Source organism: Geotrypetes seraphini, chromosome 9 (assembly GCF_902459505.1).
Source record: "Geotrypetes seraphini chromosome 9, aGeoSer1.1, whole genome shotgun sequence".
In the NCBI taxonomy this organism is placed as follows: domain Eukaryota; kingdom Metazoa; phylum Chordata; class Amphibia; order Gymnophiona; family Dermophiidae; genus Geotrypetes; species Geotrypetes seraphini.
In genome coordinates, this window is record NC_047092.1 from 72,781,998 (window position 1) to 72,807,467 (window position 25,470).

General features: G+C 40.6%; 1 protein-coding gene and 1 long non-coding RNA gene across 2 annotated transcripts in view; one reads left to right on the top strand and one right to left on the bottom strand.

Annotated features, from left to right (window-relative positions):
* TAFA2 (TAFA chemokine like family member 2) overlaps window positions 1-25,470 on the bottom strand; it is an 803,553-nt gene that overhangs the window by 62,087 nt on the left and 715,996 nt on the right. The window contains exons 4-5 of the mRNA XM_033959727.1: window positions 18,665-18,817; window positions 6,955-7,079 (exon numbers count right to left, since the gene is read on the bottom strand). Of these exons, the coding sequence (XP_033815618.1) occupies window positions 6,955-7,079; window positions 18,665-18,817 (278 nt within the window). The remainder of the gene's footprint in view (window positions 1-6,954; window positions 7,080-18,664; window positions 18,818-25,470) is intronic.
* Window positions 1,760-20,928, top strand: LOC117367281. The gene is made up of 4 exons (XR_004540722.1): window positions 1,760-1,943; window positions 6,747-6,817; window positions 6,984-7,145; window positions 20,723-20,928. It is a non-coding gene; the product is annotated as an uncharacterized LOC117367281 (long non-coding RNA).

Below are 25,470 nucleotides of genomic sequence, written 5' to 3' on the forward strand. Positions count from 1 at the left end.
GGGGGCCTAATTTTTGCTCCTGTCTTATCATTTTTTTTAACCTGACAAATGAGATTCGATTTTATTATTTTCCAGGTTACTTTTAATACACTTAATCCTCATGGGTTCAATACAATTTAAACAAAGTGGTCAACACATGATACTGAGATTTACAAAAATCCTGTACAAAGCAAGAGCAGCAATGATATAAGTTATCTATGTCTTAAGATATTTATGGAATAAAACTAATTTCATGTAATGACAAAAGAGAAACTAGGAAGATTGAACTCTAATCTGTGATAGGAGTGCATTTTTTTAAAATGAGCATATTGAACTGAGGAATAGCTTAAAGTTAGAAAAGTCAAAAAGTGTGTTGAGTGTCTGATGGCACATAAAGTAAGAAGAATATTTTGAATTTAGAACTTTAGCCATTCATAGTCTTACAAACTATGCAAGCAGTTTTAAATTCAGTACTTGCTTGGATAGGTAGCCAGTATAATTGGATCATGAATGGTATAGAGTTGAGAATGGTACCGGTGGACTGGAGAAGGGTGGATGTGATCCCTCTACACAAAAGCAGAAGTAAGAAAGAAGTAGGAAATTACAGGCCGGTAAGTCTGACTTCTGTGGTAAGCAAATTAATGGAAACGTTTTTTTTAAACAGAGAATGGTGAAATTTCTGGAATCCAGTGGATCACAGGACAAGAGGCAACATGGATTTACTAGAGATAAGTCTTGTCAGACAAATCTGATCAATTTCTTTGACTGAGTGATCAGAGAATTGGATAGGAGTGCACTAGATGTGATGTATTTAGATTTTAGCAAAGCCTTTAACAGACATCTAATTAATAAACTGAGTGCTCTCAGTATGGGACACAAAGTGACTGATTGGGTAAGGAACTGGTTGAATGGAAGGCAACAGAGAGTAGTGGTCAATGGAGATTGCTCTGAGGAAAGAGATGTTACCAGTGGTGTACCTCAAGGTTCTATTCTTGGGCCTGTTCTTTTTTAACATTTTTATAAGCGATATTGCTGAAGGGCTGTCAGGTAAGATTTGCCTCTATGTGGATGATACTAAAATCTGCATAGAGTAGACACCCTGGATGGTGTAAATATCATGATGAAAGACCTAGTAAAGTTTGAAGAATGGTCTAAAATTTGGCAGCTAACATTTACACCCCCCCCCCTCCTTTTATAAAACCATGGAAGTGTTTTTTAGTGCAGGCCAACGCACTGAATGCTCTGCGCTGCCTCCAACACTCATAGAGTTCCTATGAGCATAGGGAGCAGAGCAGAGCATTCAGCGCACCAGCCTGCACTAAAAACCACCTCCGCAGTTCTGTAAAAAGGGGGGGGGGGGGTTCATGCTAAGAAATGCAAGGTCATGCATTTGGGCTGCAAAAACCTGAAGGAACGATACAGTTTAGGGGTGAAGAACTTATGTGCATTATGTGACATTTCCAGCCCTAGGGATGAACCTGTCAGGGTTAAGTCAGATGCTAAACCAGTTCCCAGAGGCAGGAAACCAGCTGAAGGTTGAGCCTCAGAGGCTGTAGAGGACTGGGCTGCCTATCCTGAGGGGAATGAGCCTGACTCTGACCAGAACCTATTCTTGAGCCAGAGCCTGTCAGGAAAGAAAGCTCCCTTAGAAAGTTCAGCCAGTTCCCAAACTGTAATATTCCCGGTGAACTGAGAGGGAGCCAGAGAGTATACAGACCTGTGCCCCAGCCAGGTAAGCTAGGGAGTGGCTTTAACAGCTTAAAACAGCTCTCAAAGACTGTGAAGCAGGCAGCTCAGGAAGACCTGGCAGATAGGGCTCTTCTGGCCAGGCAAGGGCAAAGCACCAAGCAGGAGCCCATGGAATGGGAAGGCCCTGCACCCCATGATACTACAGAGCTGGAAGCCCCAGAAGAAAGCATGAACATAGCATTTGAAATGCCTGGAGCTGAACCGAACAGATGGACGTGAGTTTGGCAGTTTCCTGCCAGTGATTTAATTTGGGGGTTTTTTGTATATATTCTTTTTGGGACAATGGACAGATGAAGTAATTGCCAAGGAACTTTGATTGAGAAGGGTTTTTTTGTTGTTGTTGCACAGCAGTAGGGGCTGGGCTGGAAGTTGTGCTAGAACTGTGCACAGCACTAATTGAACTGCTCTACACCAGCTGGGACTGAGCTTGTAGGGAGCTGGTGTGCTTTTTTTTGTTTGTTTGTTTGCTGCATTGCAAGAGAGTGACTGCCAGAATTGGGGAGGGTTCACAGAAGACCTCGTTAGGGAATTTTGTGGGTGCTTGTTAAAAGTCATTGTTAAAAGTGAACCCAGCAATTCTGTTCCCAGTTTCCCAGGGACTGGAGAGTTGCTACAGCCTAGAAATGCAAAGTTGTGAACTGCATTGCTTTGAAGTTTTTTTTGTGTGTTGTTTAAACTGCAAGAGCCTGGTGAAGCTCAGGACTGTGATAATCTAAAGCCCAGGTCTCCATAGCGTGTAGTGGAATTGCTGTTAGATTTTTGCTTTTCCTTTTTGGAGCAATAATGGAGCTGCCCAGGACATGATTATGAACTTGAAGCTACTTACCTGGGGCAGGGCTCGAGTTGTGCTTTTTGGATTATGAATTGACTACTTTGAACTGTTTGCTTGCTGAGTGAAAGCCAGTGAAACAGTTTTGTTTTTTTATTATTAAATTTACTGCAATGGTCTGAAAGATTTTTGGATTCTTATTATTATACCAGAGAACTATATTATTGTGTAGGGTCTCTCCCTTTGGGAGCCGCACCAGGGTCGTGCCGCCACCTGTTGGCAGCCCCCCGCAGTCTCCTTGCTGGCTCGACTGGTGACAATGACAAAAGAGCAGGGCTTGGGTGTGATTGTATGTGATGATCTTAAAGTGGCCAAACAGGTTGAAAAGGTGATGGCAAAAGCTAGAAGAGTGCTATGGTACATAGGGAGAGGTTCAGCCAGTAGGAAAAAGAAGGTATTGATGCTCCTGTATAAGACTCTGGTGAAACCTCATTTAGAATATTGGTGTGTGGTCTTCATCATAAGGCTTATGGGACAGACTTAAAGATCTCAATATGTATACTTTGGAGGAAAGGCAGGAGAGGGGAGATATGATAGAGACGTTTCAATACCTATGTGGCATAAATGTGCATTAGTCGAGTCTTTTTCATTTGAAAGGAAACTTTGGAATGAGAGGACATAGGTTGAAGTTAAGAGGTGATAGGCTCAGGAGTAATCTAAGGAAATACTTTTTAACAGAAAGGGTGGTAGATGTGTGTAATAGTATCCCAGAAGAGGTGGCGGAGACAGACTGTTTCTGAATTCCAGAAAATGTGGGATCTCTTACAGAGATGAAGAGATAATGGTTACTGCAGATGGGCAGACTGGATGGGCCATTTGGCCTTTATTTGCCATCATGTTTCTATGAGAACTAAAAATCATTTTAACCACAGTTGAAGTTCTCGTAGTGGTAATGCCTAAACACTGCAAATTTCAATGGTCAACCTGCAGGAGAATTATGGCTTCAATTAAGACCCTAAAGTGGTTCATATGAAAAACGGACCAAATGAAACACAACTGTCTGAATCTAAAGACACTCTTGACAATATTATTCCCCTGAGGTTCCAAAGTTAAATTTGACTCAGATATCATACTTAAAATCCTAGGTGATTTTTCAGTTTGAATAGTGAGGTGTGGCTTTCATTTGACTTTAAGGTTTTGTATTCAATGGATGCTCTTCCAAAAGAGTGTGCTCTTTTTTGCAATGGGAATGCTCTATCTGTGAAGAATGTACACTATGGGCCAGATTCTATAAACAGTGCCTAACTCAGTAGGTGCCTAGCAAAGCGGCACCTACTGCATTTCATCAAAGTTAGATACCGTTTGTAGGCTTGCATCTAGCAGCTCCTAAATTAACTTAAGTTAGGCATCATAATATTTGGCACCATTATATTATGCCAGAGTTTTTGTGACCTAATATACTGGCACCTAACATAGATGCCTACCAATGTCTAATTCAATCCATGCCCAAACTCCGCCCTTATCCATCCCTACTTTCCATGTAGGCATCTCAGTGTAGGCACCTACCAAGTTAGGCACCTACTGGCTAATTAATTTTTAAATTGTTTTATACTTGTCTTTTAATGGTATTTTCAATTATCAGGACTAATTAAGTTGATTGAAAAAAATTAAGACCTTTTATAACGCCTATTAGGCCTGCATCAAGACCCATTGGGAATTAATGTGCTTTAGTGCTACTGGCGTGCGATAGCCGCTAGCATAGCTTTGTAAAAGAGGATATAAGTTATGTGCCTAGATCAGTAGGCACCCTGATCTAGGTGCCTTTTATAGAATCGGGACCTATTTGCAAAGAGAGTGCAGTCTTTCAGAAATGGTGTGTATTCTGTCTAAATCAGAGGTGTCAAAGTCCCTCCTTGAGGGCTGCAATCCAGTCGGGTTTTCAGGATTTCCCTAATGAATATGCATGAGATCTATTAGCATACAATGAAAGCAGTGCAGGCAAATAGATCTCATGCATATTCATTGGGGAAATCCTAAAAACCCGACTGATTTGCGGCCCTCAAGGAGGGACTTTGACACCCCTGGTCTAAATAGTACATTCATGCATGCACTATTTACACATGCACATTGGTTTGTGCCCACTCACGCTGTCAGGAAAGAGTGTGTTTTTTTGCAAATATTGTGTACTGTTTGCAAAAAAAAAGTATTCTCTCTCACTTTTTAGAAAGGTACACACTGAACAACTTAGGAAAACAAAACCCTGAAATTTCATGTTAGTCATATTTGGGGGGGGGGGGGTAATATTGACATGAGGCAACATGGGAAATGATGATATTTTGCCATGTCATTTCAAATGAATGTAGATCCCTAGCATTTGTATGATATATGTATTTTTTGGGTGCTGATAAGATTATACATTTCATACTATTCACATTATACCTTGAAGAACACATGGACTCTATGCAGAGTATTTGTGTTTGTGCCATATTGTTTATCAGATCACTCCTCAGTTAACCCTCCAATCTTAAAAAAGCAGCGATTCAACCTAATCAATTACAAAGTACATACTAGAATGCAACTGTGTTTAGCAGGATCTTCAGAATAACAACAGAGTAACTTAACTCTAGCTGGCTGGACTCGTCATTGATCTTTATGCTATTAATTTTCAGAATATCAAATTTTTCTTTTATATATAAATATTATGTTATTAAATTTCAGTGTTCAATGTGAAATAATTCAAAGTAATTTCTGAACATATACATACCGTGTTTACCCCAAAATAAGACACTGTCTTATTTTAATTTTTGGCCCAAAAAAACGCACTAGGTCTTATTTTTGGGTAGGGCTCATTTTTTTCATGTACATGATCATTCATCTCTCCCTTCCTCTCCTTCACCCCAATTCTTCCTCTTTCCTTTCTCTCCCCCACATGTGCAACATCTTTCCTCCCTTCTCACTCATCCCCTTGTACCTTCCCTCTGCAGCATCTTTCTATCCCTCCCATCCCTCGTGCAGCAGAACCCTTGCCCAGCTTCCATCCCTCATGCAGTAGATCCCTTGCCCAGCTTCCATCCTTCCCTCTGTCCAATCCCTCGTGCAGCAGAACCCTTACCCAGCTTCCATCCTTCCCTCCCTCCCATCCTTTGTGCAGCAGAACTCTTAAGCACCCATCACCGCCGTGCAGCCAAACCCCCGTTAACCCTCCATCCTTCCTTCCCAACTGAACCCCGCTGACCGCGACCATAAATACCTTCCAGCAGAGCAGCATCAGGCCAGCAGCACTCTAAACAGGCTGCTTTGTGGCCTTCTCACCAGGGCCTTCTGTATGCTGTGTTACTAATGACATCATCAATGACATGGCAGAGGGAATTCCCCAGTGAGAAGGCCAGAAGGCATTTATGGCTCATGGTTGGCGGGGTTCTGTTGGGAGGGAAGGATGGAGGGTCAGCAGGGTTTAAGCGGTTCGGCTGCATACTAGGGGTGGGGGAAGGGCAGGGAGAAGCGTGGCTGCCGATGACTAGGGCTTATTTTGGGGGGAAGGGCTTATATTAGGACCTACCTCCGAAAATCATGCTAGGGCTTATTTTCGGGGAAACAACGGTAGTTCATAGTAGGTTACTTAGCTTTGCAACAACACCTCTTCCGATGAGATATCTGTTTCAGTAACTTTTATCAGGGATGAGGTGAATCCAAAAATTAATGCGCATCTAATGCTGCCCTGTCTATCTGTCACGGCAGACTTTGCAACTGAAGGATAGACAGGGAAGTACTAGAAATTACTTTGAATTATTTCACACTGAACACTGAAATTTAATAACATAAGATTTATATTAAAAAAGAGTTAAGTTACACTGCTGGTATTCTGAGGATCCTGCTAAACACAGTTACATTCTGGCATGTACTTTGTAATTGATTAGATTGAATTGGTGCATTATTTATGATATACATTTGAGAAAGAGGGGTACCAACCCATTTTGAGAAAGAGGGGTACATTGCCAGCCCTGGAAACCTTCAAGGAATATCTGAACTAAACTTCAGTAGTACAGTGGAAATTGTTTCTACAAAATTGCATGCTCTAGCCATATAGCATAAGCAGCATTAAAATGAATTGTACTATTTTGGAATGCCAGAAAGTTAACAGCTTTTCAATATTGTATGTAGTTAAAGAGGAAGAAAGAGTACATGTTGCACAATTTAATTGGTGATCCTTGACAGCTTAAAAGTTTTTTTCTTTGTTTTCATTTTTCAGTCTAGACGTCGGAAAGCAAGAACATTGGATACTGCTATCAACAACATGCAAATTTATCCTGTACTGAGAATGTAAGTCAAGTAGCCCACATCCAAAAGAAAAATAAGTTATTTTCTGTTGTTCTTAACCTGATTAGATTTTTTTTTTTTTTTTACTGTATTAGTTATTTGTCACCCACAGATAGTTTGGGTATTGTTCCACTACTTACCCTTGTTGTTTTCACTTTATTGCCTGTAGAACAGCTCCATCCCTTCTGATCTGGAAGAACTTTGCATTCCTCTCCTTCAAGACATGGCTGCATCTGGCACCACCACTTCTGTTCCACTATTGCAGCTGCAGAGGGTGGAGGTGAAGGGACAAGCGAAAAAAAAATTGTAAAATTATAAAAGTATTGACAAGGTAATTTCATAAATCTCATTACATATATAAATAATGTTTTACACTCAGAAACAGGTTCTTGTAAAACTGATTATGGATACACAGACAAAGGGCTCCTTTTACTAAGCTGCGATAGCGCTTTTAGTGCACGCGGGATTTTAGCGCACGCTAAACCCGCGCTACACGGCTAGAACTAACGCCAGCTCAATGCTGGCGTTAAGGTCCAGCATGGGCGGCAATTCAGTGCGCGCTATAACCACTATCGCGGCTTAGTGAAAGGAACCCAAAATGTAAGTACTCCAAAAGATAGCATCTTGCATTCCTGACAGCACAGCTTGGACGCAGGTGAGGCAAAGTTGTATCGGACATATGTATTTGATAAAATATGCTTATACAGTATAGGCATAGAAAATATTTTAAATGGAAGTTATCAAGATGTGGCACAGGATACCCCAATCCAGGCAGAAAGTTCCTTTTGAGCTTCTCCTCCATTCTGGCCCAATCAATGCATTATAGAATTGCGCTCAGCATTTTCCTGCTAGATGTCTATACGACACCTAATTTTCAGATGTCCTTTACAAAATTTGGCCCAAAATGGCTAGCCAGTTATTAGTAATATGTAACCTGTCATTCAAAATACTCATAAGACTTAAAGATTGGAGGCTAGCCAATATAATGCAAATTTTTTAAAAGGACTCTGTGGTGGATGGGAAGCTAGAGAATGGTGAGCTTGATGTCAGTGCCAAGCAAAATGATTAAAGCTATACCCAAGAACAAATTTACAAACCCTATTGATCTTAATAAGGGAATGAGTTAGGTTGGGTTCAGCAAAAGGCAAGGCTTGCTTTAATTATTTTGTATGTGTAAATAAGTAAATGCTTATTGGTGAGCCATTTGATGTAAAGGTGGATTTTAAACAGAATGTAGATATCAAAATTGAGATGTCCAGGTTGGGACATCGCAAATTCCAATAGCATTTTAGAAACTGATCACTATGATCATCATCATAATCAATGCTATTTTATATACTGCAAAGTCTAAATAATATCTACTCAGTTTAAAATTTCATAAAATAATAAGCAGAAAAAAAGATATACAGTAGACCAGCAAGCACAAAAGGTATAAGTTACAATATAATGCTAATATGCTGTGAGGGTAACATCATGCTAAAGAAAAGGAGAGGAAACATCAGGAGAGGAATGAGAATCACAAAGAGTAATGTGAATAGGGTAAGAGCAGATAAGGGTAAAGGGCTTCTACAGAGCAATTTCATACCTACAGGAATGAATAGGTATGTGCCAGCTATATATAGTGGCAACACCCATTTTTCAAATGTCACCACATCAGTGGAGACAACTCAGCAACATACATGTCCATGTACCATACACTAACCCCCTCTTTTAAGAAACTGCGATAGCAGTTTCTAGCGCGGGGAGCCATGCTAAATGGCCCGCGCTGCTCCCGACCCTCATAGGAACTCAATGAGCATCGGGAGCAGCGCGGCTCCCCACACTAGAAACTACTATTGCAGTTATGTAAAAATTGGCCCAAAAGTACAGGGGCATAATATGAGGTTGCAGGGAGGAAGACTCAGGAGCAATGTTGGGAAATTATTTTTCATGGAGAGGGTGGTAGATGCCTGGCTTTTTGAAGTTATTGTAGGCAAAACTAAATTCTCTGTTTTCTTCCCTACCATATTGTTCATCCCTTTCCCTAACCTTTTTATTTTTATTTTAATCCGCTGATTCTCTCTTTCCTCAAGTTCTCAATTGTTTTTTTACATTTTGTTTTAATTTTTTGTTTTCTACCCTATTTAACTTTTAATTTGTTTATTTAAAATTTTAAATCTTTTATTGCAAACCACTTAGATTTACTCTCTAGTTTTATATTTGCGGTATATTAAATAAATTGAACCTAAACCTGGAATGCCCTCCTGACGGAAGTGGTGGAGAGGAAATGGTGATGGAATTAAAAAAAGTGTGGCTAAACATAGAAGATCTCTAATTAGAAAATGAAGGATGTAAATTAAATAACTAAGGCCAGTATTGGACAGACCTGCATGGTCTGTGTCCCATATATGATTTGGTTTAGGATGGGCTGCAGAGGGCATTAGTGGGAACTCCATTAACTTGAAACATGAGGATGTTACTGGCCAGACTTTATGGTAGATATCCTTCAAACAAGATGGTTAGATTGTCTGGAGTGTGCTGGGACAGCAATTTCAGCATTTGGAACCTAGGACAATACCAGGTGGACTTTAAAGTCTAAGACCCAGAAATATCAAAGAAGAGACAAGTTAATTTAATCATGTATTTTTAATGGGTATAACTAATGGGCAGACTGGATGGATCAGTCAGGTCTTTATCTGCTGTCATTTGCTATATTTCATGTGTATTTGTATTTCAGAACACACAAGCAATAATTATGAACAAGCAGCATGGCTCCAAGTTGGGTGGGTGCAAAAGAACAAGATAAACTGGACAAGGGATAGGACAGGGACTTAGAGAAAAGATGTTAGGAGTGGAGGGTGCATAGGGGCAGAGGTACAGAGGTATAATGTTGGGCACAGAGAGAGGGGACAGAGACACTGAGAAAGCAGATGGTGAACATTTGGAGAGGATAGATAGGGACACATAGGGGAGATTTTGGACAGGAGAGAGTGGTGCAGTGGTTAAAGCTACAGCCTCAGCACCCTCAGGTTGTGGGTCAAACCCATGCTGCTCTTTGTGACCCTGGGCAAGTCACTTAATTTCCCCTTTGCCCCAGGTACATTAGATAGATTGTGAGCCCACTAGGACAGACTGGGAAAAATGCTTGAGTACCTGAATAAATTCATGTAAACCATTCTGAGCTCCCCTGGGAGAACGGTGTAGAAAATTGAATAAATAAATAATAGTGTGAGGCACTTAACTGAAACTTCACAGCTTCATCAGGGGTATCTGCTTACAGACTTAATTGCCACCTTATTGCTTTCAGTGGGTTCACTTAGTCACACAACTACTGTTGCTGAATTACTTTGAATTGCTAGTATTGTGCTTTATCTTCACACCGTAGTCCAATGAAGTCATAAAGTGAAATAGATGGCCTCTGTCAGGTTTCAGATAAGTACCACATGTTGAGATGAATGCGATATTTGATGAGATTATTTTTGAGACTCAAAAATGTGAAAAAATGTGAGTAATAAATAATAACATATGGAAGATTTTGATTGATTAAAAAACAACAACAGTAAAGCCTCAGAACGCACTGGTTCCCAGTGAGTTAAGACTATGGAGGTCATTTTCTTCCACTTAAAAACAAATGATAAAAATATGAAAAGATTTATAAATACTTAAAACTTGTGAAGTATACTTCTTGTACTTTCTATGATTTTATATCTGCCATTTTAGAAACCTACACATGTACTGTATGTTTCCCCAAGCTATCATGGGGGGGGAGGGGTACAAAACTGCTTGAATACTGAGAAGATGAACTCATTTAATCCCTCCAGTAGAGCACTATACACACCAAGCACCTTGAAATAAACTAAACATCCCCAGGAGCAGCTGCAAATCCCAACATTGATCTTGAAAGACATGAAGGTGCATTCTTCTTTTGAAATTCTGAATGCATGTGTATATTACAGATCCCTCCAAAACCCACCCTGACCATGTCCCCTCACCATATGCACATAGGGGGAAATTCTAAAAATGGTGCCTAAACTTGGGCACCGGTAGGCACCCTATTGCCCAAGTTAACTGAAGAATGCCATTAAAAATGACAAAAAATGGCAAGACTGAGGTGCCTACATAAAAGGTTCTGGAATCACACCTACATAAGCTCTTTAGGCTGCCTAACACCAAAGTAGGCAATGGCATAAGGCAGAAGTGGCATTAGGCAGAAAAAAAAAAACATCTTTGCATACCCAAAGATCACAGGCTGCAAATACAAATCCTTCCTAGACAGAACCTTCATGTTCCAAGCAAACAGACAGCAATCCTGGCTGGGAAACCACATAAATAAAGCCAGACAGACCTACAACACATTCCGAAAATCAATTAAAACTGTTCTATTTGGCAAATTCCTTGCTTAATCAGATCACCTCTCTCAGGTATTTTTTTTTTCTCCCCCTTATAACCCCCATTGTATTATGTAACATCTTTCTTCTCTCATGTATTCTTTCCCCATGCTTCTCCAATTCATGATGTAACTTCATTCTTCTTGCATTTTGTAATCCGCTGATTGTCCAGCCTTCTTTCTATGTGAACTGCCTAGAAGTCAGTTTGACTATGGCGGTATAGAAAAATAAAGTTATTATTATTATTATAGGCGGCCTAAAGTGCCTACATAGGTGCAATTCACACTAAGATAGGCACAAGAAATGTAGGCCCAGAAAACCCTGTCCTACATTTCTGGCACCTATCTTTGCAGGGGGATCCCGACAATAGTTGACAGCCTGCCATCAAGCAGAGGAATTTATGATCAGCTGAGCTGGCAGGACTCCCCGAAACTGTGGCTTCAGGGAGTCCTGCTGATTGGTAATTCCCCTGCTGCAATTACCTGAACTGGCAGGGAGATCCCCAATTCATTTCTCTCTCCCTCCCTGCCTCCCTCCAACCGCCCCCCACCCACTACCCCTCCAAGGAGAGACCTCTCACCTGATATCCCCAATACATGCCTTGTACCTTTTATGGGAACATTGGCAGGACGGATGCCTACTCCCTCTTGCTAGCAGGCCCAACTCATGAAAATGGCAGGCCTTCACCTTCCTGGTACATCCTGGCGTGTACTGGGAGGGGCCTAAGATTGGCTCAGGCACCTAAAGCTGAGAGGGGTATTAGGCACCTGGACCAATCAAGGACAGGCCTTTTCCCGGTGCATCCTGGGATGAACTGGGAGGGGCCTAAGATTCTGATTGGCCCAGGTACCTATGGGCCATATTCATGATTTGGATGTATATCCTGGCTTTACAAAACTGGGATATAAATGTGTATGTGATATAAACATTTAAATACAGGTTTATGCGCATCGAAATGGCAACTAGGGCTTCTAAAATAACTGCTATAATGAATTTCCATTTTCAAAAGTCATTTGGCAAAGGCTCTCTTGAAAGACTAGGAATTTAAAGATAAGAGGCCATTACATTTTGTGGAATATAAACTGGCTAGAAGACAAATGAGGTTCCCCAAAAGTCTCTACTAGAATTTGAGGTGTATAACATCTTCACAAATGATCTGGAGACAAACATGACAAATAAGAAGTGCAGGTGACACAAAATTATTTGGTCATTAAAACGAAAGAAGCTTGTGAGGATTTGCAGAAGAATTTTGTGTAACTAGGAGACTGGGTATGTATATTGCAGATCAAATTTAATGTGGACAAAGAGTTAGAAGTCACAATACACAAAAAAAGATCTTTGAGTCATAATAGAGCCTATATTGAAATAGCATAGAGTGCCACAGCTACTAAAAAAGCAAAAAGAATGTTAGTAATTATTCAAAATAGGATGAGAACAAAACTGATAATTTCATCATGCTCTGTATGGGTCCCTGATTCACTATGCTTTGAGTATTGTGCAATTCTGGTCATTTCATCTAAAAGTATATACATATCCACCTCACTCAGGTTTTAATATAATTCTGCCAAATCTCCTTATATAGTGGAGCTAGTAAAGATTCAGAGAAGGAAAATAACTTGCTTATGAAGACATATTAAACAGGTTAGGGCATTTCAGTTTGGAGAAAAGAGACAGAAAGGAGATTTGGCAGAATTATATTAAAACCTGAGAGGGGTAGAACAGTGAAATAGGGAATGGTTGTATAATCTTTCAAGCAACACAGAAATGATATAGCACTCCATGAAACTATTAAAGCTGTGGTCTACAAATCTCTTTCAGAAAGCTGTACGTAAGAATTGTTTATCGCATAGCTTCTTATAAAATGTTCCCACTAAAAATTACTACACTATACTGTAATCAATGAGCATGCAAATTACTGCCATGTTAAAATTGTAGCAGTAATCTTCAGCTTGTTGCAAAATGTCACTCTTCCTGTCAATTCAATACCTTATTTGGCAGGAGACTAGCCAAAATTGGATTTGCTGGCAGAGCAAATCATGGTTATGATCATTTTTTGTCACTCATAAGCCACTGGTATGACCTGTTGATTGTGTTCCATCTATCTACTGGATTTGCACAAGGGTCAGCTCTTTTAGCTTTCCTTTTTGATATCTATATTGCTCTGATTTGCAAGTTGTTTCTAGGCTTAGGAGTCAGGTATTTGCTATATGCATTCACTTTTTTTTTTAATTCTTGTGAATAACTTCTTTCTGAGATTGATCATGCAGTATTATGTACTGAAATCATCAAGAAATCATTAAGATGAATCATCATAAGTTTACTTTTGGGGACATAGTTATCACCATAGGATACTATTAAGATATGTTATTTTACTACTAATTTGTGCTATTTCTTTATTTTGAAAATGTATACACCATCTATATCTAGGCGGTTTCCATATAGCATAAAATGAACATTACAAAAATCTGAGTCTTCATGACTTTTCTTGCCCACTTTCATCTATTGTTTGTACAAATAGAAATCTTTCCTTACATGAAAGCAGATACAAAAAGCTGTGTTTTTAATAGTTTTTTTTTAATTTCAATCTGTCAGCACATAGGCGTAATTGCCCTATCAATGCATTCCACATTTTAACACCTGCCACACAAAAAGCAGCTGCTTTAGTCTCAGCATATTACACTTTAGTCGAAGTTTAAAGTAACATGTCATTTTCTGAAAACAGTGCTCTACCAGGACAGTATAACATCAGTAATTGTTTAAAATATAAAGGTACTGGATGGTAAAGTGTTTGATGAATACAGGTCCCATTTTAAGCAATGAGACCTAGTTACTAATAACTAGAGTTAACAATAAAATAATACATAGCCCGCATTGACAATTCTCCCTGCCCCCTACAATTAATGTTGTAAAAACAGATGTATTATTCTTAGAACAATTCCATAAAATCTACCTGTACATTTGCAAAACTGGAAGATTCCAATATCTGCCCAGTTGAAAGCCTTGAAGTTCTCACTGGTCAAGAAAACTTTCTACTCTCATTTATTTTAGCACGAGTTGATATAAATGTTCATACCCAGATTGTAAAAGTATGCACATACATTAAAGTACAGTGGAACCTTGGTTTACGAGCATAATTCGTTCCAGAAGCATGCTCGTAAATCAAGTTACTCGTATATCAAAGCGAGTTTCCCCATAGGAATGAATGGAAACTTGCTTTGATTCGTTCTATCCCCTTCCCCCCCCCCCCCGAGGCTACTGGCACTGCTCCATCACCCCTCCCCCCCACTCTAACCGGCATCGCACCCCCCAAAACGGCATCGCAACCCCTCTTGAATGCTCCCCCCCCCCGTGAGATCCGCATCGCACCCCGTGCTGAAAGCGGCATCCGTCTGCCCTTCCTCCCAAACATGCTCCTTGCCCCATCTGCCGGTTGTGCGACTGAAAGAAATCTCCCGCCTCTTGCCTGGGCTGGGCCTTGAGCATCTGCGCATGCTCAAGGCCTTCTGGCTCTCATTCTCTCCAAGATCTCAAAAAGCTGGATAGAGGGAGAGCATTAGATGTGGTGTATTAATATTTTAGCAAAGCCTTTGACTGTTCCATACAGGTGTCTAATAAATAAGCTGTGTACCCTCGATATGAGTCCCAAAGTGACAGACTGGTTCATGAACTGGTTAAGTGGAAGGCAACAGAGGGCAGTGGTCAATGGGGTTCACTCTGAGGAAAGAGATGTTACCAGTGGTGTATCACAAGGTTCATTTCCTGGGCCTGGTCTATTTAACATTTTTGTAAGCGATATCACTGTCTGGTAAGATTGCCTCTTTGCAGATGATACCAAAATCTGCAAAAGGGTAGATATCCCTGATGGTGTGCAGAACATGAGTAAGGATCTAGCAAATCTTGAAGAATGGTTCAGAATTTGGCAGCTAAGATTTAATGCTAAGAAATGCAGGGTCATATATTTGGGATGCAAAATCCCAAGGGAACAGTACAGTTTAGGAATGAAGAACTTTTATGCATGAAAGAAGAGTGAGACTTGGGGGTGATCATATGTCATGATCTTAAGGTAGCCAAACAGGTTGAAAAGGTGACAGTGAAAGCTAAAATGATGCTTGGGTGCATAGGGAAAAGAAAATGGAGATAATGATGCCCATGTATAAGACTCTGATAAGACCCCCATTTAGAATGTTGTATACAATTCTGGAGACCACATCTTCAAAAAGATAAACAGGATGGTGTCAGTCCAAAGAAAGGTTACTAAAATGGTCAGTGGTCTTCGTCATAAGGCCCCCCTAACCACACCTACATTTTGGGTAGGTGCCTCAGTGTAGACACCTACATGGTGCCTACCTGAAAATTAATTTAAAAATTGGTTTAAAATAGCAATGTTCAATTAACAGTGCCAATTGAACCAATTAAAAAATTAAGTTGGTATGCCAATCTAAGCGCCTAATTGAAGAAGGCCTGGTTTAGTGCAACTGCGCAGAAGTCCTCATCAGAGGGTCTTTATATATATGCAAATATTTAAAACTTTGAAAAAGTCAGCATGATAAACAAAAGACCAGGAATCCGATATATAGCATAGGAAAAGGGGAATTCAATATTTGTGTGAGGTGTCAGGTGGGGCAGGACCATATGGAAATCAGGTATAGATATAAATAATAATACATAGAGATATTAATGATTCCATCTTATTTTAATGACTCCATCTTGTTTTCTGCCTCTCTCTGTCCTCTCTGCATCTTTGTGCAGTTTCCTGCCTTGAGCCTCATGGTAGAGAATGACACGGTGGTGGTTAACCGCGGCTAGCCGCAGGTAACCCGCCGAAACAGAGAAAGAAAAATAGCAGTCGCTGCGGGGACGGGGACAAGGCCATTCACCGCCCCGTGGAGCGGTGAATGGTCTTGTCACCGCAGAGAGGCATCAAGAATCGCGCGGTCCCCGCAGCCCCCACCTGCCCGCCCGATCGATCGATCGATCGTAGCGTTTAGCCAGCTCCCTCCCTCCACCTCACCTTAGTTTGCAGGCTTCTTTTTCGGCGACCGGCACGCTTTCAAAGAGCCGCGCATGCGCGGCTGCTCGAGGTCAATCTTCTCCTCTGACGCAACAGGAAACAGGAAGTTGCAGCAGAGGAGAAGATTGAACTCGAGCAGCCGCACATGCGCGGCTCTTTGAAAGCGTTCCGGTCGCCGAAAAAAGAAAGCCTGCAAACTAAGGTGAGGTGGAGGGAGGGAGCTGGAGGTGATCCTGATGAGTAACAAGTGAGTTGGGCCTACGGTGCACAACAGCCTTTTAGAACTCATTCTCTTCAGAGGAGATGTGGATGGTCCATATCTAGCAATGCAGTAGGACTGCTCATATTGTACAAAACTGCTTTTCTTTCAGACAGGGAGCGTTGCCGTCAGTTTGTTTTGGCTCTGCAAACCACCTTGAGCTGGTTTGGATCGTGTGGTATATCAGGTTCAATTATTGTGCAGGTGGTGTACTTGACCCCCACTCTGTCTTTTGGTAATATGCCTTCCTACCACTCACTAACCTAATCCTTATGTGGCCAGGCATAGGTTTCTGTGCTTTGAAAATGAGCCTTCATATTATCTTTCGAGAGACCAGGATGTTTGTTTTCCTTTCTGTTATAACAGTTGGTAGCAGCAGACTACATGGCCACCCTTTGCCTGGTTTTCTGTTACCACTGCAGCTGAAGGCTGATCCTTACTCCTTTTGCCATTAGGTGGTGGTCATAGCCAAATCATCCTTACACTTGTGTCAGGCAACTTGCTACCTGGCCTATCTACTAATTGTCCTAATCTGTTTTTTTTCTGGCCAGTTTTGTACTTTCTCTTGGCACTTGATTCAGGCAAATTTCTGCATGGATAATCTGAGATAGGGGCAAAGGCTACATTTCATAGGCAGAATTTCAAGGAAATGGAGGAGGGGAGCAGAATCCTAGCGATGTGTGCCAGTCTACATCTAAGGTGAGGTGGAGGGAGGGAGATGGCGGAACGCTGCAATCGGTCGGGTGTCTGTTGTTTTTGTATCATTGCCTGCCTGCGCTCACGTTCCAGATCCTCCTGTTGCTCATTGTACTGCAGCATCTGCATGACTATGTGCTCAGGTGGGCATTTTTAGTGTGCGCAATTGACCTGATTTGAGCTATAAGTGAACATGGGGGACACGTCATAGCAAGGGAGGACAAGTCAATTGATTTATTTTATGTTCTGTTTTTACTACAGGGCAGAGGCACTGAAACAGATTCTTAGTGCAGTAGTAGTAATGGCAGGACTCTCTTCTGTCTTCATGGTGTTTCGCAGTACTGAGGCTTATGTGGATGCTGCGGGAACTGTGACGGGGCGGTGAATGGGATGGCAGTGGTGGTGGCAGGGCGGTGAAAGGGATGGCGGTGACGGGGGCGGTGAAGGGAACGGCGGTGATGGGCTGGTGCAGAGGATGGTGGGCCGGGGACGGTGCTGTGACGGGGACAGATTTTTTCCCCATGTCATTCTCTACCTCATGGCTCTAATTAATACCAGACCTCTCAGTCTGGCTTGTGGAAGATATAGAGTTTCACATTTTTGAATACAGATAGTTATATGTATCTTATGAATGCAATATACCGTGTTGTGTGTGGCTGTGTGAAGGGATCCCTTTGAATGATGTGTGAGAGAATGATTTGTATTTAATTTAAAATGTTTTACATATATAAGATTTAAGAAACTTTAAGGGAGCCTAAGAGGCAACATCTGGAAATGGTTAAGTTAAGCCAGAGACACTGTTACCATGAAAATACCAGTCTTTGAGAGGCCCAAAGCAGGAAAGGAAGGGAGGGGGAGTAGGTCTCTCTTGCTTCAATTCTGATAAAGGGACCAAAGACTTTTCAGCAGATGCTGAAAACAGAAATGCAAGCTGGCTTTAACAGACAAGCTGTTTGATTTAAAGCTTTTTGAGAATGTATGAAAGTGTATTGGGTATGTTATAATGTTTTATACATATTCAGAAATTAATGTAAACAAAAATATGATTTGTGAAACTTTTCTGTGTCAAAAGGAATTTTCTTTGTTCAAACCTAAGGACAGCCTCTGTTAGCTGATTGGTTGACAAGTGTATATATTGTGAACAAGGTATATATTGTGAACAAGGTATATATTGGTGAACAACTATTGTAGAGGGGGATTCTTTGCTAGAAATGCCAGATTTTGGCTTCTGTAAAGACCCCATGACACAAATAGCCTTTTGATAGTTGTTATGGAAATTAATAAAATCAATATCTTTTGGGGAACATTTGCATCATTTGCCATTATTTCTGCACATTTTGCACACCTAAGAGCAAGGCTAGCTGCTCACTAATGGCAGCCACTTTTTATAGAATCAGGGTCATTTAATTTAATGATTGTATAGCATTTCAAGAAACATTTCAAAATGTAGACTTCAAAAGTTGAAAGCAAAATCTATAAAACTAAAATGTTTAGTACAAAATTATATGAGTACTTACCATCAACACAAGAAGGAGCTGCATGTGTGGTCCCAGCTACTTGCCCAGGAAAGCAAGAACATTTGACTGTTTGTGACCTTTCTTCTATCTTGTTTTTATTACAACATCTGTGAAGTGCCACAACTTCGCAGGTTCCAGTTTTAACATGGTGAGCTGTATAAAGATGAAGCAAAGCAAAAAAGTAATTTCTCCTGACAGTTTGTTACAAATCATATAAAAATAGGCTATGATGAAAGCTGTTTTATTAAATGAAGGATTGAAGAACTGTTATATTTGTTTAATTGCTTTATGTGACATAAATCTATGCCCCCAGATGAGTTACAACAAATAAAAATAGTGTAAGCACATTGAGGGCTGGATTCTCAAAACTTACCATGCCTTTAATGCAGGTCGCAAAACCGTTTCCAGCCAGTATAGTATGCCAGTATTTTACCGTCCGATTGTCAGAATGGTTCACCATGGTTTTTCTGAGTTTCTTAGCAGCATTCTACCATGTAGTTATGTTGTTAATTTGTGTCTATGATATGCCATCAATTATTAGTATGTTATTCTTAAGTTCTGTTTCTATGCAAACTCATTTTAGTATTTTTGAGCTATGAATTTTAAGGCTTGTTTTGTATGTTTATTTTATTATGTTTTAAGATTATGTATGTATATTCTGTTAACCGTTTAGCTGTAAACGGTATAGAAATTCTTTAAATAAATAAAAACAAGGTCATTACTATTAAAATGGTAGTAAAATAGGTTCATTAGTTTTTAAATAAGCACTCCGGGCGATTCTCTATCATCACCAGGTTATTCTCCAAACAAAGTGCTGGCTTTTAATGACCAAAAATTACCAGCTGGTTTGGGGATGCCAGTACTATGAAAAGTACATCTCAGACCCATGTTTCTGACTGTGGCTCATGATAAAAAAAAATTTAACACACACTATTCACATACCTACCCCTTTTACAAAAGCGTAGCACAGTTTTTAGTGCCAGCCGTGGCGGTAACAGCTCCGATGGTCATAGAATTCTTATGAGTGTAGAGCTGTTACCGCTGTAGCCGGTGCTAGAAACCGCACTAAATTTTTGTAAAAGGGGAGGGGGATAAATTATAGTAATATAGTGATGGGGAAAAAGTCTTAAAAGCACGTTTACTGAGCACGTATATTAAAGGCGTGGATTAAACATGTGTCTTATACGTACTTGATGAAGCCGAAGATTGCATCTCCCCTCCATTCAATAGCACTAGCACATATCGATTGACATAATGACGTAGTGTTGCTGGTAGTTCACAACCCCTCCTATCTACCGATGCCTCTTTCCGTGAACTATTCTGCACATGTGCTGATCACTATCACCAATGACTCATTTCATGTAAATTTGGCGACCCTCGACGAACCTCATTTGCATTTGCCATCAGCTCAGCTGCTCCTTTTCGGCATTTATACCTGTTTTGACTTGGTCTAAGTCAAAACGTATAAGTGCCGACTAGGCAACCTGCCTAAAGTTTTGGTTATATCTGCTGCATGCCTAGGTCTAGATCGGCCCACCTCCTGACCTTTCCCCTCCTCTAAAAATGCCTCTTTTCGCTCTATGCGTTTAGAGTAGGGGTCTCAAAGTCCCTCCTTGAGGGCCGCAATCTAGTCGGGTTTTCAGGATTTCCCCAATGATCTATGTGCATGCATTGCTTTCAATGCATATTCATTGGGGAAATCCTGAAAACCCGACTGGATTGCGGCTCTCAAGGAGGGACTTTGAGATCCCTGGTTTAGAGGCAGGGGAAAGGCCTAAGCTGGTTTTAGATACTTCTAAAACCAGTTTTGATTTGGACGATCAGGCTTTTTGATCGTCCAAGTACCCATTTAGACCACTTTTTAGACGCTTATTTTTTTTTTATTATGAGCCCCATGGAGTTCAATGAGCGCTTGAGTTGGTAAAAAGAATAAACACCTGAATGATCACTTTGAAGATGAGAAGTGAGTGCACAAGAATGACATTAAACTATGGCTGTATGTATTATTGGGTGCATGTAAGAGACAACAAATAAAAATTGACCCTTAATACTCCACAGACCCGAAGGTCAACCAAGACAGGAACAAAAACACTGGGGAAGACGATGTCCAAGATGCAGGTCTTTATTAAAAATACAGTCAATTAATCCACATGACAAGATGTCAAGGACCAAAAAAATGGGAACTAAGGACCCAACACGGTCCGTGTTTCGACAACCCTGTCTTCCTCGGGGGTCCTATGGATAATAAAATGATTAATGGCATATGTCCTAAAATGATGTGTGGTTTATTTGCAATAAAGCGTACTGTGAATCGTGGTTTAAAATAACGAGTCAAAAGTGACTAGTGCCAAAAATGTGTTTAAGAAGTTGCAAATGAGCTATAAGATAAGTGTGAATGTGCAAGTGTGGAAGAGTGTCTCAAAGTGACCGAATCATAACTGTGAGGTCCGCATTCTAAAAATGTGAACTTACATTTAATGGTTTGAGAGTGGCATTTGAAGTGGTATAAGTGAATTTGAAAAGATGCCTTGATACATACAGCATGCCTAAAAGGGTCAGGAAAAGCAGAATGAAGAAGAAGAATCCATAATAAAATGATCAATTAAATACATATCCTGAAAGTCCTCATGCAAAAACATGGATCAAATCCTAAAATCTAAGGTGGTCAAATATGAGAATGGACCTGTATACATAAGAGTAATATTAAAATTAAAGTGACAAAGTAAGAATAAAAGTCAGGATCAACAGGAGGCTGAATCTGATATTAAAGAAATCCATTTCATATAGTGAATATAATGAATAAGAAATATAATGAATAAAACCACTCCATCTAAAAACATAATAGAAGTTCAGCAATAAAACCAAGTTAAACAACTTAAGAAAATTAGTGTCCCATGGCAAACGGACTCATATCGGTAATACAATAAGTAATATGTCACAGGGCTAAACCGGTATCCACAAAGTGCAAAATGCATAGTAACAACTGTTAAGACCTCAAGGCTAGAAACCTTAAAAAAGTATAGTACTTACTGGTCCAAGTAGAAAACTCTGCGCTATATCCTAGTCTGGGGTAGGTGCTGGAAAGAGAAGCCAACTCCCTGCAAATTTAGGAAAACATTCTGACAATCCTCTAAAAAGATGACATGTCCAGGTAAATCTGGATTTATGATAACCCTAAATAGGACCACATAAAAAAGTCCTGTCTTTATGCAGATCACCATAACCACTTAAATGCTGAATAACACATTTAACTGTCTATGTTTTTGCGACCTGCATATTGTGATGAGGTGCCCTCAAGGTCCTCAGGAGGGGAACAGGAGGTAAGGAAGACTCGCCATGACCCCCAAAGTTATCCCCTTTGAAAACTATGGGAAAAAGGAAAACACAAGTGGATCCCAGAGGAGTGATGTGGTCCTCCTTATTCCAGGTACTGTGAATATTTACCTCATTTCAACCAAAGGGGGCAAGGGAGAGAAGAAGCCCATAGATGAGGAAGCAATATGTCATGCCCCAAAGCGATATGAAAGGAGCCCTTCCAGCAGCCCTGAAGGAACTACCAGGGAAGCCAACGCAGGAAGAGAGTAGAATGCTTCCAGCAGAAATAGAGTATATGGACTTTCCAGAGGCAGGGTCCCCGCGCCCTGAGGAGTCAGAGGGAAGGACTGTGACTTTTATGCTAGAACCTGTTGTTAACAGTAGTAGCAGCCCAGTGGGAGGCCACAGTGAACAGTTATCAAACTGTGGAGTGGGTGTTAAGATGCTCCCATGAGGAAGAAGGAGTTGAGGACTGTGATATTTTGTGAACTGAGTGCTTTAACTTTAAAAAGCCTTGGGGACTTAAGGCAGAAAAACTGGCAAATGTTAATGCTTCTTTGTTGACTAATTTGTTTGTGTGTACATAAAAGCAGAAAACCCGGACCAGCACAAACTAACATAAGAACATAAGAAGTGCCATCTCCGGAACAGACCCTAAGTCCATCAAGTCCGGCAATCTGCACACGCGAAGGCCCCGCCAGGTGTACCCTGGCATAGAATTAGTCCCCATATCACTCTAAGCTTCAATAAGAGATGCGCATCTAGCTTACCCTTACCTATGTTACCTTAAGCCACTCATACGGAGGTGTACATCTAACTTACCCTTAAACCCTAGAACGGTGGATTCCGCAATTACCTCTTCTGGGAGAGCATTCCAGGTTTCCACCACTCGTTGCGTGAAGCAGAACTTCCTGATATTTGTTCTGAACCTGTCCCCCCTTAGCTTTAGTCCATGTACTCTTGCCCTTGTCACATTGGACATTGTAAATAGTTTTTTATCCTGCTCTATTTGGTCGAATCCTTTCAGTATTTTGAAAGTCTCGATCATATCTCCTCGCAGTCTCCTCTTCTCAAGGGAGAACAATCCCAGTCTCTTAAGTCGTTCCTCATATTCCAAGTTCTCCATGCCCTTTATTAGCTTAGTTGCTCATCTCTGCGCCCTCTCGAGTACGTTTAAATCCTTCTTTAGGTATGGAGACCAATGTTGGACGCAGTATTCCAAGTGTGGACTGACCATCGCTCTATAAAGCAGTAGTATTACTTTCTCCGATCTACTCGTGATTCCCTTCTTTATCATGCCTAGCATTCTATTCGCTTTTTTCGCTACCGCCGTGCATTGTGCCGACAGTTTCAGGGTCCTATCGATTAATACGCCCAGGTCCCTTTCCTGTTTGGTTTTTCCCAGAGTTACACCTGACATAATGTACTTGTGTTCCTTATTTTTTCTTCCTAAGTGCATGACTTTGCATTTATCCACATTAAACTTCATCTGCCATTTCCAATCGGCTCAAGTCGCTCTGGAGTTCCTCGCTGTCCTTCTGAGATTTGATTGCCTGGCATAGCTTTGTGTCATCTGCGAACTTGATGATCTCACAGGATGTTCCATCCTCCAGGTCATTTATGAAGATGTTAAATAAGATGGGCCCAAGTACCGAGCCCTGGGGCACACCGCTAGTCACAGTCTCCCAGTCTGAGAATTTCCCATTTATGCCCACTCTCTGCCTTCTGTTCTCCAGCCATTTGCTTATCCATCTTAGTATGTCTCCTTCTATTCCATGGTCTTGCAGTTTCCTGAGGAGTCTTACATGTGGAACCTTGTCGAATGCTTTCTGGAAATCCAAGTATACAATATCCACCGGTTCTCCGCTATCAATTTGTCTGTTTACTGTCTCAAAAAATTGGAGTAGGTTCGTCAAACATGACTTCCCCTTCCTGAATCCATGCTGGCTGATTCTCATCAGGTCGTGTGTGTCTAAGTGCTGAGTTATGCTATCCTTGATCAGTGCCTCAACCATCTTCCCAGGGACCGACATGAGACTCACAGGTCTATAGTTGCCCGGTACTCCTCTTGATCCTTTTTTAAATATCGACGTGACATTTGCTATCTTCCAGTCGTCCGGTATCTGTCCTGTTTTGATTGACAGGTTGGCAAGTTTTTGCAATAGTTCACCGATTTCCACTTTTAGCTCTTTCAAGACTCTTGGATAAATTCCATCTGGCCCAGGAGATTTGTCACTTTAGAGTTTGTCGATCTGGTGGTAAATCTAGTCCAAGTCCACTTCTACTGTGGTAAGGCTGTCCTCTGTTGCTCCTTTGAACACTTTCACTGCATCTGGAATTGTTGCAATGTCTTCCTTTGTAAAGACAGATGCAAAGAAGGAATTTAGTCTGTCTGCGATTTGTTTGTCATCCTTGATATACCCTTTCCTTCCCTGGTCGTCCAGCGGTCCCACCGCCTCTTTTGCAGCAGAAAGGCCTATATGAGTGGACTGTGGAAGAAAAAGAAGGAGGATCCACTCTGAGGTTCATCACAGTATACCCGTTAATTCTATACCAGAACCCTGACGTGACCCGGCATTGAATTTCTGGAGATAATGCCAGTATCAGTTATTACAAAGCTGAGCATTACCAGTAGAATATCTACCCCTATGTTACCAAAACTATCTTATGGGGTCTTTTTAATAATGATTAGTGCATAGGAATAAAATGGGCCCTGTGGCACATAACATGTGCTAATCACTAGTAAAAGACTCCTTTGGTATGTTAGCTTATTTTAACATGATGCCAGGAAAAAAAATTAAATTATGATACAGACCAAAGAGCATGGATTTTGAAATGAAGAAGCCAAATTGCTCGTAGCTTTTTTAATGTAAAAACTACAGCACCCTAGATAAATGTTTGCCTTCTGTGAAAGATGCTTCTAATCTTAATTTCCAGTTTTAGAATGAAGTTTCAATTCTTCTTTATAGCAGTTTTATTGAAATTAATGATTCAACAATTAAATGTAATTTGTTTTATAGACTGCATTTTTTTTTCTAAACATCAATGTTAGTACGCTTCATAAATTACCAAAATTATATCTCTTTTCAAAACAAACTTTGGCTTAATTAAAAAATCACAGTAAACTATATTTTAGATCACTACCTTCCAGTTGCACAGCTGTCTTTGCATAAACTATTCCCTGTCTTGTTTTATTTCATCAGAAATAGTTGTAGAGATATGAGGGAAGAAAGTGGAATGGAAAAAGAGAGGTGATAGGATGTCAGCTGTGTGGTTAAGATCATGTTGTGTCTTGTCTTTTTGTGAAAGGAGCAACTGAACCTTTTGCTGGGTTTTACTAAACCGAGGAAGAGCTTCTTATTGTGGGCAAGCGAGATATATGCTCTGATGTTCTTAGAACTGAATGAGGGTCAGAGCATTTACCTCATCAGCCCGCAGTAGGAAGCTCTTTCATGGTTAAGTAAAAGGAGCCCTTATTTTATTTTAAAAAT